Source organism: Cricetulus griseus, unplaced genomic scaffold (assembly GCF_003668045.3).
Source record: "Cricetulus griseus strain 17A/GY unplaced genomic scaffold, alternate assembly CriGri-PICRH-1.0 unplaced_scaffold_1, whole genome shotgun sequence".
Classification (NCBI taxonomy): Eukaryota; Metazoa; Chordata; class Mammalia; order Rodentia; family Cricetidae; genus Cricetulus; species Cricetulus griseus.
The window spans coordinates 10,000,268-10,014,867 of record NW_023276808.1 but is presented as its reverse complement, the minus strand read 5'-3'; the positions used below and the strand labels follow the sequence as shown (position 1 = coordinate 10,014,867).

The 14,600-nt window shown below is 45.2% G+C and overlaps 1 protein-coding gene across 1 annotated transcript; it reads left to right on the top strand.

Moving 5' to 3' along the window:
• Window positions 1–1,675: 1,675 nt before the first annotated feature.
• LOC113838461 (polypyrimidine tract-binding protein 1-like) lies at window positions 1,676–3,905 on the top strand. Its single transcript, XM_035453590.1, is given in 1 exon segment — window positions 1,676–3,905. A coding segment is annotated over 1 exon segment (1,590 nt). The 5' UTR covers window positions 1,676–1,699; the 3' UTR covers window positions 3,290–3,905.
• Window positions 3,906–14,600: the final 10,695 nt, after the last annotated feature.

Genomic DNA, 14,600 nt, shown 5'->3' with positions numbered 1-14,600 from the left:
TTTTCCACTCCAGCCTGGCTGAGCAGACAACCAGGCATCCAGCGTAAACCTGGTCACTGGCTTTGTTGCGTGAGTGCTTTCTTTTTTTGTTTGTTCATTTGTTTTTTGAGACAGTGTTTCTCTGTATAGTTTTGCAACCCATCCTGACACTTTCTCTGTAGACCAGGCTGGCCTCAAACTCACAGAGATCTGCCTGCTTCTACCTCCTGAGTGTTAGGATTAAAGGCCTGCACCACCAATGCCTGGCACATCGCATGAGTACATTCTTTATCTTTTATCAATCTAGTTCTCACTCCACTTTGTTCGGCTTTAACTGGAGTCAGGAGTTTTGAATCTGAACACATGGGTGGGTCATGACCTTTGGCAAGATCTATTCCCTTGTTGAATCGGCGTATGGATAACCTTTCACCTTTCCCTCCCATGCCCCTTGCCGAGAAACACCTGTGAACTCTACTTGCCACAGAGTATTTCTGGAACCATCCATTCCCATTGCAAGGAGGCCACCTGGGGGTTTCATTTCTCCCCTTCAGTCTCCCAACACAAGTGACGTTTCTGCCCCATGGCTTTTGCGGATTTCCCTACCCAAGGCTCCTCCCCTTCCATGTTAGTCATTGTGACCACCTTAGGCACTGCACAGTGTGCAGTCACATAGTGTTGGATACCCATCAGTACCCGGAACTGGTACTGTTCAATGCTAAAACCGACTATGGCCCTGGAATTTTTCCAAAGCCTTTACTGCAAAAATAGCCAATCCCTTCCGTCCATTCCAACTCAGTTGGGAAAGCGTTAAGATATTTTTCAGATAGTCCTGAGACCAACTCAAGCCACTGGCAGGTGAATATGGCTGGCTTCAGAACCCCATGCCCCCGAGCCTTTTTTACCTGGCCTCCTGGCTTTTTTCATCTCCAAACCCACCTCTGCTGCTTGTGGCCCACCAAGTGAATCAGATGTGGAGGCTTTTACCAACCCCCTAGGGGTAGAGCCAAAAATAGTCTTTCTCTGAGTGGAGTCTGGACTGAGGTGACTCCAGGTGATGCCCATCCTTGGCACCTGGAGAACAGGGGAGGAATAGTGCTACCCAACATTCCAACCTCTTTGCATAGATATAGAAGTCAGGAGGGCTTCTGCCTAAACAACCCAGACTCCCTGGGTATAGGGGCTTCAGTTTAAGTCTGGCTTCTTCCTGCTTACAGGGTACAATGTGTGGAGTTGGGGAGTAGGGTTTAGGTGAGCTAACATTCAGCAGGAGGTATGAGTGGAGAAGTAATTTGCTTACCTGCCATCCTGTAGACCTCAGGCATCTGTTCCTTGAGGAGGTGGAGAAGGCAAGTTGGGTGAAGCTTCTACCATAACAGTCAGGTGTAGGTGAAGAGAGACTGGGTGCCTCCAGACTGTGTTTTGTAGCACCATTCCACACACCACCCTCAGGGTGTCAAGGCCAGGCCTTAAACAGGATTCACCTCAGTTCAGACTCCACCCTAAAAATCTTGCTTTTGTCCCCCAGATAAGATGAAAAGTACAAAAGCTCCTGGACTAATTGGAGGCATGTTGGGAGGGGAGAGGAAGCTATGAGAAAGAGAAGAGGAGCAGAGGAGGAGAGAGAAGGACATGAGGGAGCAGGAAGATTGAGTCAGACAAGAAAAGAGGAGAGAGATTCCTGTGCCTCTGCTCCGTCCCCCACGGGGCTGCTCTGTGTGCCATGGATGGCATCGTCCCAGACATAGCAGTCGGTACAAAGCGGGGCTCCGACGAGCTCTTCTCCATGTGTGTCAGCAGCGGCCCCTTCATCATGAGCAGCTCAACTTCTGCAGCCAATGGAAATAATAGCAAGAAGTTTAAAGGTGACAACAGGAGCACAGGGGTCCCGTCCAGAGTCATCCATGTCCGCTCACTACCCAGTGATGTCACTGAGGGCGAGGTTATCTCTCTGGGGCTGCCCTTTGGGAAGGTCACCAACCTCCTTATGCTGAAGGGGAAAAACCAGGCCTTCATTGAAATGAACACAGAGGAGGCTGCCAACACAATGGTCAACTACTATACATCAGTGGCACCCGTGCTGTGTGGACAGCCCATCTACCTCCAGTTCTCCAACCACAAGGAGCTCAAAACTGACAGCTCACCCAACCATGCACGTGCCCAGGCAGCCCTGCAGGCTGTGAACTCTGTGCAGTCCGGAAACCTGGCCTTGGCAGCCTCTGCCGCTGCCTTGGATGCGGGGATGGCAATGGCAGGCCAGAGCCCAGTGCTCAGGATCCTTGTTGAAAACCTCTTCTACCCAGTGACCCTGGATGTTCTGCACCAGATCTTCTTTAAGTTTGGCACAGTTCTCAAGATCATCACGTTTACCAAGAATAACCGGTTCCAGGCACTGCTGCAGTATGCCGACCCTGTGAGCGCCCAACATGCCAAGCTGTCGCTGGATGGCCAGAACATCTACAAAGCCTGGTGCTCGTTGCGCATTGACTTCTCCAAGCTCACTAGTCTTTATGTCAAGTACAACAATGACAAGAGCAGGGACTACACTCGCCCCGACTTGCCCTCTGGGGACAGCCAGCCTTCGCTGGACCAGACCGTGGCTGCAGCCTTTGGCCTCTCTGTTCCTAATGTCCACGGAGCGTTGGCCCCCCTGGCCATACCTTCTGCTGCTTCGGCTGCTGCAGCTGGCCGCATTGCCATTCCAGGCCTGGCAGGTGCCGGAAATTCCGTCCTTCTGGTCAGCAACCTGAACCCTGAGAGAGTCACACCCCAAAGCCTCTTTATTCTCTTCGGAGTCTATGGTGATGTGCTGCGGGTGAAGATTCTGTTCAACAACAAAGAAAATGCACTTGTCCAGATGGTGGATGGCAGTCAGGCCCAGCTGGCCATGAGCCACCTGAATGGACACAAGCTACACGGGAAGTCATTGCGCATCATACTGTCGAAGCATCAGAGTGTGCAGCTGCCTCGGGAGGGACAAGAGGACCAGGGCGTCACCAAGGACTATGGTAGCTGACCACTGCACTGCTTCAAGAAGCCGGGCTCCAAGAACTTCCAGAATATCTTCCCGCCCTCACCTACTCTCCACCTCTCCAATATCCCGCCCTCTGTGTCAGAAGACGACCTCAAGAACCTCTTCTCCAGCAACGGTGGTGTGGTCAAAGGCTTCAAGTTCTTCCAGAAGGACCGAAAGATGGCCCTGATCCAGATGGGCTCTGTGGAGGAGGCCATGCAGGCGCTAATTGAACTGCACAACCATGACCTGGGCGAGAACCACCACCTGCGTGTGTCCTTCTCCAAGTCCACCATCTAGGTGCCTGTGGGCCTGCAACAGCTTCCACCATTCCAGAAAAGCCACTTTAAAAGCAGCTGACGTGACCTTACAGACCAGAGATTTTATTTTTTTAAAGAGATCAGTTTACCTGTTTTTAAAAAAATTAAATCTAGTCCACCTTGCCATGGCAGGAAATGGCTTGGGCCACAGAGGTCCAGTCAGGCCAGGCACCATGCCTTGAGGGGCTCAGGCATAATAAGGCCACAGCGGTGCCCCGAACACAGCCGCTTTCTCGTGCCTTACAAACCAGCCCACCTTGCGGCTGCGCACCTAGCCTCTTAGGCCACCAGTCCTGTCTCTAGACCTGCAGGAGAGCCAGTGGCCTGCACCACAGGCTCCCTATGCTGTGCAGGAACTGGGGCCACTGCCCCCACCCTTATAATCAAGTGACATGATTCTCCCATGTCCCTGGCCAGCCTGGGGGGCCCAGGCCATCCTCAACTGCCCAGCCTCATGTGACCTTTGTATTCTATTCTGTGTAGTCGCAGACACCCGTGCCTAGCAATATTTCCACTTGACCAAATACCTGAATCTTCCCCCATTTATATGCAAGAGATATAGTTTTAAGTAACTTTTTATAGCAATGATACAATGGTATTGTGTACTCTCAGCTTCTATGTCCCTGTGCTTGTCCCCTCTTCCCAGTGACCAACTTGCAGGTGGGACCCAGGCCAGTGCTGCCTCTGCCTAGAGAAAAACAGCTCTGAGACCAGTGGGTTCCTACCTTCAAATTTTGGACCAAAGTTTTGTTTTCTGCCTGCCTCTGACTAGGCCCAGGTTTTCTGCCTGCCTCTGACTAAGCCCAGGTTTTCTGCCTGCCTCTGACTAGGGGCTGACCTCTAGGCCTTAATGCCCCTCCCAAATGCCCATATCATGCCTAGCCTGTCTGTGGGAGGGGCTCCCTGGACCTTGCTTCTGTGAAGGAGTGGCAAGAGTGTAAATATTTATGATTTTTATACTTGTGTGGAGCTGAGGCAGTGCAGCAGTTTTTTATGGTGACAGATGTATATTTTGGTAACAGCTACAGGCTCAGTATTGTCCTGGGGCCAGCCCTGGCCACATTCCACACAGTCCCACATGGTGTTTTGGGGGGAGTTTCCATTAAAGCAGTTTTATAACCTGTGCCTTCCCTGAGCCCTTCATTCTGAGCTGTAGAGGTATCAGCAGGGCTGGGCCTGGACTCAATAAACAAACACCTGTGTCTTGCAAAAAAAAAAAAAGAGGAGAGAAAGTTAAGAGATACCATAATAAAGGGAGCCATTAAAGGTTTAAATTAATATCTGGATCTAGAGAAATGTCCAGAGATCCATAAGGATAATTCCAGCTGAGTATCTAAGCAACAATGAAGAGACTAACTTAAATGCTCTTCCCCTTTAATGAGACTGATGACTACCTTAAATGCCATCCTAGAAGCTTCACCCAGTAGCTGATGGAAGCAGCAGCAGACACCCACAGATAAACACTGAGCTGAACTCTGTGATCCAGTTGCAGAGAGGGAGGAGTGATGAGCATAGGGGCCCAAACTAACCTGGAGAAACTCACCCAAACACCTGACCTGAACAAGGGGGATCTCATGGACCCCAGAGTCCCTATATGTGGGTGTCAGTTACCACTCCTGGGCAGTCTATGTGGCCTCTTGTTGAAGCTCTGTATTTATCCCTATTATAAGAACGTTTGGGAACCCATTCCACATAGAGGGATACTCAATAAGCCTAGACACATGAGGAAAGGCCTAGGCCAGGTCAAAAATGACTTGACAGATATGGATGATCCCTTATTGAAGGCCTCACCCTCCTTGGGGAGTGGATGGGGGATGGGATGGGTGGTGGGTGTGGGTGGCATGGGAGGATGGGAGGGAGAGGGAACTGAGATGGATATGTCAAATAAGACTGTGTCTAATTTAAATAACATTCATGAAATTAAATAAGAAATAGGAAAGATGGGGTGGTAAATACCTTAGCTAACAAATGTTGGTGCCATAGCCCTGAAATACTGGAGCTTCAGGGAAGGTTATGAACACTGTCCTGAACTAGTCACAGGCTCCCTTTGTACTGTTGTTCTCCCACCATACACCATTGACCATTTTTATCATGTATGACTTTGAAATCCTGAAATTCCTACCTCCATATTCTGAGGACCATGATTACAGTCCCCTGACACCATGCCTGGCTCAGGTGGCCTCAACTTCACTTAGTGAGGCATTAGAAAGATGGGATGAGTAACATGAGGAGTTGTGCTTAAGGAAAATCAAAATTGAATTACCTCTGTGAGCCTGGGTTTTCACCACCTACACAATAAGGCACAACTCTTCCCAGGTCCTTTGATGGTTTACAACAGATTCAATGATAAGGAAAATTAATTTCTCATAGTTGAAAGACAGTGGACTTTAAGGCAGAAAGGCTGCATTTGATTGGTACCTTCTTCAGTTACTGGAGTTATAACCAGGGCCTGAGTTCTGGCTCCCCTAACAAGCAAGGTTCAGCCACTCATCCTCAATAAGCCAATCAAATGAAGCAACTTATCTAGTGACATGCCCAACTATAATGCAGGTACTCTGTAGTCAAGATGGACAGATCTCTCTGGTGTCCAATGATAGCCAGGTCTATAGTGTGAGTTGTAGGTCAGACAGGGAGTCACAGAAATACCTTTCTTAAAAGGAAGAGAAAGACAAAGTTGATAAGAATTTAAAATGTATTTATTCAGTTTGACTAATTTGGAATGATAAAGAAACTATACAGTAAATAATCCATCCCTGGGATAGTAACAACCTTAGATAGAAGGCAAATATATGCAAAACTAAATATTCTAATGAAGCCAAGTAATGGATTTTTCCCCATCTCTAAAACAATCCCACATTCTCAGTTCCTGTTTTTCCTGTCCAGTGGTCAAATAAGAAGTAAATGTTTATTCAATAGAGACATTCTCACTTGGAGGACTAAAGTCTTAACCCACAGAGAGATACACAGGGAAATTAGAATTTTATGGGTCACCAGGCAAACATAGCACATGCCTTTAATCCCAGCACTCAGTAGGCAGATGCAGGTGGGTCTCTATGAATTCAAGGCCAGACTTGTCTACAGAACAAGTTCCAGGACAATCTGCAAAGCAATTCAGAGAAACCCTGTCTCAAAAGACCAAAAAATTTATGGGTCTACTGATTTATGAGTTGTGGCCAAAATATACTCAATGAAATAGACTGCTGTTCTCCACATAACTGTCATGGTCTAAAAACCTGCAATCACCTTGCAGACACATGCAAAAATCAGAAAAATTTTTGATTTTTTTTAAATAAGTCTTATTGCCATGACGTTATATAGCTTCTCTGAATCATGCCCCCTTTGCAGATGAAGTACCTCATTGGAACACAAAGAACCATGTAATTACAAATGATAATTGCTTATATACAAATCCATAACAAGTGAAGCTATGTTGTGAAATAATGGCATGGATCACATGGTGGATATTGCTGCTTGACAATGTCCCAGCATTTCAACATTGCAGACCAACCACACTTCTCCAGCACCTGCAGAGACAGGCAGATGTCTTTGAGCTCCAGGTCACACTGGCAGAATAAGTCCCAGGACAGCCAATGCCACACAGAGAAACCCTGTATCAAAAAGGTGATGAAATCTACCTTTAACTGTTCGGTGGCAGTACACATGTTTAACCCCAGCACCGAGGAGGCAGAGGCAGCCATATTCTTGTATTTGAGGCCAGCCAGGTCCACAGAATGAGATCCAGGGCTACATAGATAAATCCTGTCTTGGAAACAACAAAACACAACACATAAAAAGAATAAGATCCACCTTTAGTACTAATCACACCATCTGCTGGTAGCCTACATATATAAAGGATAGTGAAAGAGGAAGCTCTCTGTCTTTGGCTGCTTAATGTTTAAATGTGACATAGAGTTGGCTGCAGTATTTCCCAGCTATGAGGTTCAGGATTGGTGGCACTGCACATTGAGTATATAATGTAATGTGCACAAAGGAAAAAAACAGCCTGTGCTTTGCACGAGGAGCAGGATGTGTTCCAGGAGAGTGGAACAATGCCTACTAAAATACAAATTTTCTTTACAAGGCCACTGTCTTCTAGGCTGGAAGGGCAGTGCTGGAAGAACTGTGCTATCTGGGTCATTTGAACTCTGATCACCTGATAGGGAGCCTACTAATATTCTAGGCTAAGCTGGGTGGTCCTAGCCAATGAGGGAGAATCTGTAGCCCTGGCAATGGAAGATATGATGCTTGTAATATCACTGTCCAGTGTGCACACACAGGCACTGTTTGGAGTGAAATGGGAACACTGATTAGGAAACTGACAGTCTCGTGAATAGAATTCCTGAATATTGCACTCCAATTTCAGGTTTGTATTGTAAATATTGAAAATAGTTAAGAAAATTTATAAAGATAGCGAAATCGAATGTATTTCCTCAATACATGATTAGAATGTTATTAAGTTTCTAGTACACCAGCTACAATAGTATGATTCAGTAAAGAGTAGTTCCAGGGGACAAAAGAAGATTCTGTTCTTTAGAGCTTTCTCAGGTATGCATGGTGTTGTGTAGGGAGTTTAGGCAGCATCCACATCTTGGTCCATAATCCATGTGGCAGGAAGCAGATGTAGACTATATCAGGCCCTGTCTTCCTCTACCCGGGGCCGCCATTCACTGTAAATCAAGGTTCCTGATTAAACTGTGAGAAGGTTCCTCGGTGTTGCTTCGTTCTTGCTGGTCAAGGGTGGACGCGACAATTGTGAAATTTCTTTGGATTTTATTCAATTCATGTTTAAAATTTATCTCATATCAAGGCAGGTGTTGGTGGTGCACACCTTTAATCCCAGGATTTGGAGGGCAGTTGCAGGAGTATTTCTCTAAGTTCGAGACCAGCGTGGTCTACAAGAGCTAATTGCAGGATACCCTCCAAAGCCACAGAGAAACCATGTCTCAGAAAACCAAAAAGACTCTCTCACACACAAACTGTATATACATATTTGGGGTAAAGTTTTTTGATAATTCTGTTCGTACTTATCTTCACTGATTGTCTCAAGTTCCTGTGACAACCAGGTAAAAAGCACCTTCAGTGCACCTGACCTCAGTGTAAAGCCACATAACAAACATTTGCTTTTGTGTCCTTAAATCTCTCTTAGGTAGTTAATATTCTGGGAACTCTACTAGTTTTATGACAGAGAATCATTGCATACACATAGTAACTATAGTGGGCTGAACAAGCTAGCTAGCCACATTGTGTCCAGGTGGAAGAAGGGGAAATGCCTTTGGAGTGCAAGAAAATAGGGTCAGCTATTGGTCCTGTGGCAAGTGCAGATCTCTGCTGATCTAGAAAAGGTCATTGCCTTGGGTGAAAAGAAGGGTCAGGAACCATTGGGCTGAGTCTTTAATCACACTGTAATCCTATTGGAGGTGCTCTTGTCACTCAGACCTTACTAGTCAATCAGGCTCCTAGGCAACCTGCCAGTCACAAGTGATGCAGGATCCTTCTGGTCATTGGTTTCAGGATTGGCTTTGAAGAGAACCTGTGCCAGTGGTTTTGTGTGCTGTGCTTTGAACAAGGGCAAGTTGGAAAACCACAACATGGTGAGTGAGGGGAAGGCTGTCTTCAGATTGGGAGTGGCAGAAGGTGAGGTGTTGGAGCTGGTAGCCTGGGTATTCCCTGGAACTGGGTTTAAAGCTGAAGCCATACTCTCTTTCAGTGAGATCCCATGCCATTCTTGAAATGCCCTGGACCCACAGGCAGGCCTCTGAATAACTTTTCTCTGTGTGCTGAGTCTGATCTGAGCATTGGGAGCAGGGAGCTTTATGTAGAATCTTCTTTATAGTCAAGTTTAACATGCTTTTGGTGCACCCATGGAAATCAGGTTGTCAAAATTTAACAGGGCTAGTGTCTTCAGTTCCTTCTAGAGGTTTAGCACTATGTATTAAAACTTTTCCTGTAAGATCCATTTATTGTTAATTTTGTGTGGGTTGTAAAGGGCATCCAATGTGTTTGGTAGCACTCTACTACTAAGCTGTGATGTAGAAGAGTAAAATTTACCACAAAGGATTTAAAAATGCTTAGAAGATAGTCTCACAAAGTAGAATTTAGCAGAGGGATGACTGACTCTAAAACACCCAAAGATAGGTATTTGCTCTCCAGGCCTGTTAGAAATTAGGATGCTAGGATACACATTTGTTCACCAGGAATATCTAGACATTTGGCTCCAAACCCTTACAAGTGAACCACCCCTTATTTAAAAGCAGCCACTAGGCCCATCTCTATATGAAAGAATAGACATTCCAGAAGCTGCTCAAGGAGACATTACAGGGTCACTAGCAACCTTAAGGCCAGATGTGCTATAAAGTTCCAGTTTTCTTCTTAAGAAAAGCAGAATTCTGCCTGGTGGACAATGGGACACCTGGTGACATCTCTTTGAAAATTAAACCACTGTTGTGTTTAGGACTTGCCAGATCAAGCAAGGAGTTCTTTTTTTTTGAGACAGGGTTTCTGTGTGGCTTTGGAGGCTATCCTGGTAGTAGCTCTTTGTAAGGAGCCTTGTAACCAGGCAGGCAGAGGCCTGGCTGAAGAAAGATGAAAAGAGAGGAGGTATAGGCCCATTACCTGGCCATTTTAGCTAAGAGTGAGAATGTGTGGAGTGTGGCTAAGTGTGATTAGCAAGATTTAGCAAACTATTTTTAGACCAGCTCAGACCTGGGACCCTTAGAGAGCACCACCACTCAATGTCCTGGAGCTCTCCTCTACTAACCTGAAACAATCAATCCATCAAGCTGAGTGCCTTCCATTCTGAACTGGATACCTAGACACCTGGCCCTCAGGAGACTCGACATTCTGAATCCAGAGGAATAAAAGTGGAGATCCTGAAAGTTTGGGCTGCTTCAGGAGAGGTACCCCCTCCTGTGAGCCTATCATCTGTGGGTCCTGGGATTGTTTGCTTATGCTTGTGTGGAGTTTACTTTGACATAAGTGTGAAGTAAAACTCATAAACTCAAAACCACCTGGCAGAGTCTGTCATTACTCCCAGGTCAAGTCCTGGTAAGGGCTTAATACAGTTGGCATAGTCTGCAGGATTCAGGGTAAGGAGGAGCTCTGAGGAATGCACTGGTGATAATTGATTTAGATAGGACTGGCTTGGCAGAGTAACAAATTTAACTCTCCAGGCCACTTGATAATCCAAGACCCTGATAGAGGCCTTCACGATACCACCATCTCGAAGCCAACCAAGGTACTTAGGCCAAAAGCCAAAATACTGTGGGAAGAATGGGCAGAAGTGAGGGATTGAAGGTTTTTCCAGAAACACCACCCTTCTTAAAGGTGTGGAATACTCAGCTATCACCTGGGCCCCATCTGCCAATAGACCTTCTGGGACCTGAGATTAACAGGAACAGAGGGCTGGGCACACTTAGATTTGGAGGCACCCACCCCTTGACTAGCCCATTTTGCACCCCCGCGGGCATCTTTCTCCCAAAGTTTTGTCACCCTTGCACCCACCACGGACAGATGCCTCTGTGGAGGATGCTTGCACCCTGAAAGCACCTCAGGCCACTGTCCACTGCAGGGAGGGAGCCGCAAGGCAAGTCCTGCTCCAAGCCAGCTCTTGTGCCAAGCCCCTAAACCAGCTGGCTCTGAATGCCTGCCATTCACAGGCTTTGGCCTAGCCCTAGGAGCCTCCATCAGGAGGCTGGCATCCCACGCTGGTCTTGGGGCCAAAAGGAGCCAGAGGGTACTGTCCTCCACCAGGCTGTAACTTCCCCCCTGGTGCCACTGCAGCAGGAATGTCTGTGTTTTACAAAGGGAAGGAAGAGGTCTTTCCTGTTATATTCTCTCTTGATTCATCCTCCATCAAGACAAGACAAGCAGACAAACAAACAACAAACAAAGCTATGAGACAAAGAAGAAAGGGCCCATACCTAGATTCCTACATTTACAACGGGAAGTCCTCAATTGGACCCCCTATTTTACCAATGGAAGTCCTCAATTGGACCTCCTATTTTACCAATGGAAGTCCTGAAATGCATCCCCTGTTTTAGCAATGGAAGTCCTCAATTAGATCCTCTGTTTTACCAATGGAAATCCTCAATTGGACCCTCTAATTTAACAATGGAAATCCTCAGTTGAACCCCCTATATTACTAATGGAAGTTCTCAATTGGATCCCATATTTTACCAATGGGACTTCTCAATTGGAACCCTATTTTACCTAGATGGCAATTTTGATCCAACTCTGCATTGAATACCTGCCCTAGACTGGACATTGAGGACATCTCCTCGGTTCCCCAGTCCTGGCCTTGTAGGCACGTCTGCCAAGCTTTTGGCCTGTTTCCTATATTACCTGTTTCTCTAGCATACATGGATTAGAAGAACATGCACTTAGAGACAAACATAAAACATTTACTCACCCAAATAGTTGAGGATGAAACCTCAGAGTTGTGAAGCTGATTTATTTAACATAACAGATTTTCATAAAGGCTGTCTCATCATAGTCCTTAAAATCCTTCTTTGGGGGAGTTTGAGGCCTGCCTGGAATGTGGTTAGACCATGTCTTTTTGTTTTTTTGAAAGAAACTTTTGTCACATACTATTTTGCAGGTACTTGTGTGTCTACTTTTTGACCAGCTGATCCTTTCCTGTGAAATGACTCTTACTCTCCCAATTTCTTACTGTTTTAACATCTGTGATTATCTTAGGGTAAAAGCATTTCAGACTTTTCAATAAATTGTTAGCAATTATGGCACATTTCTTTTCCATACAAATTTTGCAATATTATTTGTCATATTTTGTGAAAATTCTTCTGGGACATTGTTTGTGGTTGATTTTCTGGTTGGGGCAACACTTGATTTCTTTAGAAAATCATGTTTACTCCATTAATACTTATCTTTGGCTTTGCCGCCATCACATGGCTTTTCTCCTGATTTCCCAACAAAATGATTTACATAAATATGTATTTTATGAAGTTGAATTCACTATCTAATTCCTCTGCTATAGTTGAATTCTCATCCTGAGTGTAGGATTAGGTTGAAGGGAGGGAAGGTGAGCTGACCAGCATCCAGGTGGCCAGCAAGCAAATGTTAATGATCTTGGAATGTGAGAATTTGGGTTCCTGTAAAATACTGGACTTCAGGCATTCAGGCCAGAAAGATTTCATGGAAGCAGGAATTTGGTAGACATACACTTTGTCTATTCATTTTGGCTGTTTGTGTGTATATTGCCTCTGGGACTTGACTGGGTTCTTAACATTAGGAAACACTGAGGAATGACACCTACAACCTGCATGAAAAGAATCCATTCTTCCAGATAGACATAAAGGATATAAACTGCTGTCTTCCAAAAATGATATGGCAGCTTTTGAACTCTCTGTGAGATGAAACAAAATAGATCAGTCAGCTACCCAGCAGAAGTAGGAGAGAGAGAGAGAGAGAGAGACAGAGACAGAGACAGAGACAGAGAGGTGCAGGTATCATACATAAAGTGTGAGAAGGGGAAATGATCAAGACATTATATATATATATATATATATATATATATGAAATTATGAACACCAAATACAAGACAAAATAAATAGATTTTCTGAAACCAAGAAGTCCATTCACATACAGATTCTCTTCTCTAAAGTTTATGGCTTCAGATGCTTCTCTCTTTGATCTTTGCTGAGGCTTGAACCCAGGGTATCATGCATGCTAGGTAAGTGCTCCCACTCTGAGTTCAACACCCAGCAGTGGCAGATGTCATTTTCAATAAAGTAAACCCTCAGATATAGTTTCAATTTTAGGAACCAGGGTGATATTTCCTAATAAAAAATTCACAGATAGAAAAATATGTGCCAAATTTGGTTCAGAAGATATGCTTTTGTGTTGCTAGCAGTGGTAATTTCCCTCCTGACTGTTGAGTAACCTTTCTGAAAAGCTGTAACAGGAATATTTTGTACATGTTTAAAGAGAGAGGTTCCTAATGAAACTGAAAAAGAAGAGAAGGTATCAAGAGCCATCTAGAAATACAGAGGAATCCTGTGAAATGTCAACCAGGTGAGTTGGGAATGTTGGGAGAAATCACAGCAGAAAGGAGGAAGCCACTGTGCCATTCAAGTGGGTGCTTCTGGAAATTCCAAGTCCAGCACAGAAGGGATAGGAAGGACCTCAGCTGTCAGCAGGATACCAACTAGCCAGGCACTGCAAGGAAAGCAGACACCTAAGCCAGATAGGCCATTGTCAATGGTTTCTGAGCCTTGGAGAATCTCTGGAGATTTGGAGAGTGCAGATGATACCCCTGACCTGGGTAATTCCTCCTGCCGCTCATCATGTTTTCTGGAAACAATGCATGCTAGTCAACAATAAGAAGCAAAACACACTCAACAAAGTCAGAAACACAGAGGAAGAAAACGATATCAAAGAAAGCATTAGAATTGACAGAGAATAAACAAAGGGAAGATTTGAATCATGTGTGACTAACACATCACTGAGATAAGAATAGACATTTCATCCACAGAACACTCATAAATCAGCAAAACAAAAAAAGAGCCAGGTAAAGAATCTGAGCCAGGGTCTGGTGCTAAATACCTTTACTCTCAGTACAAAAAGGGTGGTAGAGGCAAGTGGATTTCTGTGAAGTTGAAGTCAGCTTGGACTTCCCAGCAAGTTCCATAATATATAGTTCTACAAAGAGAGAACCAGTCTCAAAAAAAAGGAAAAGAAAGAGAGGAAACTATTCTGTTTATTGCTAAAACAAAGGTAATAAAAAGGGAAACAAACAAAATACCACAGATGATTAGCTGTATGTGCAATGCCACATTCAAAGAGCAGGTCTCCAAGTCTGTAGGCACTGTTGAGAAATACTCCCAAAGGACCAGGACTGTAATGGCCAGGCCTGTAATATCATCACTGGAGTGCTGAGGCAGTAGGATTGCCAGGATGACTAGGACAAATATGGCCCCATAAAAGAAAAAGAAAGAGAAAGGCCGGTAACAGGGAGGGGGAAGGAAGAAGAAAAAAATGTGGATGCAAAGAGAAGTGTGGAGGGGTAGGAAGACAGGCTTTCTCAAAAACAAAGCAAATGAGGAAGAAAAGAGGGAAGGAAAGAAAGAAAGAAGGAAGAAAGGGGAAATTGCTCATTAGGTAAAGTGCTTGCTGTAGGCAAGCTGATTTCCATTGCTGGGACCCATATGGTGGACACAGAGAAGCTACTCACAAAGGTTGTCCTCTGACTCCTGCAATTGTGCTGTTGTTTTATGCTTATCTAAACCATAGGAAGGAACTTCAGGATGTGCTCTCTTAAATAATTGTTCATTAGT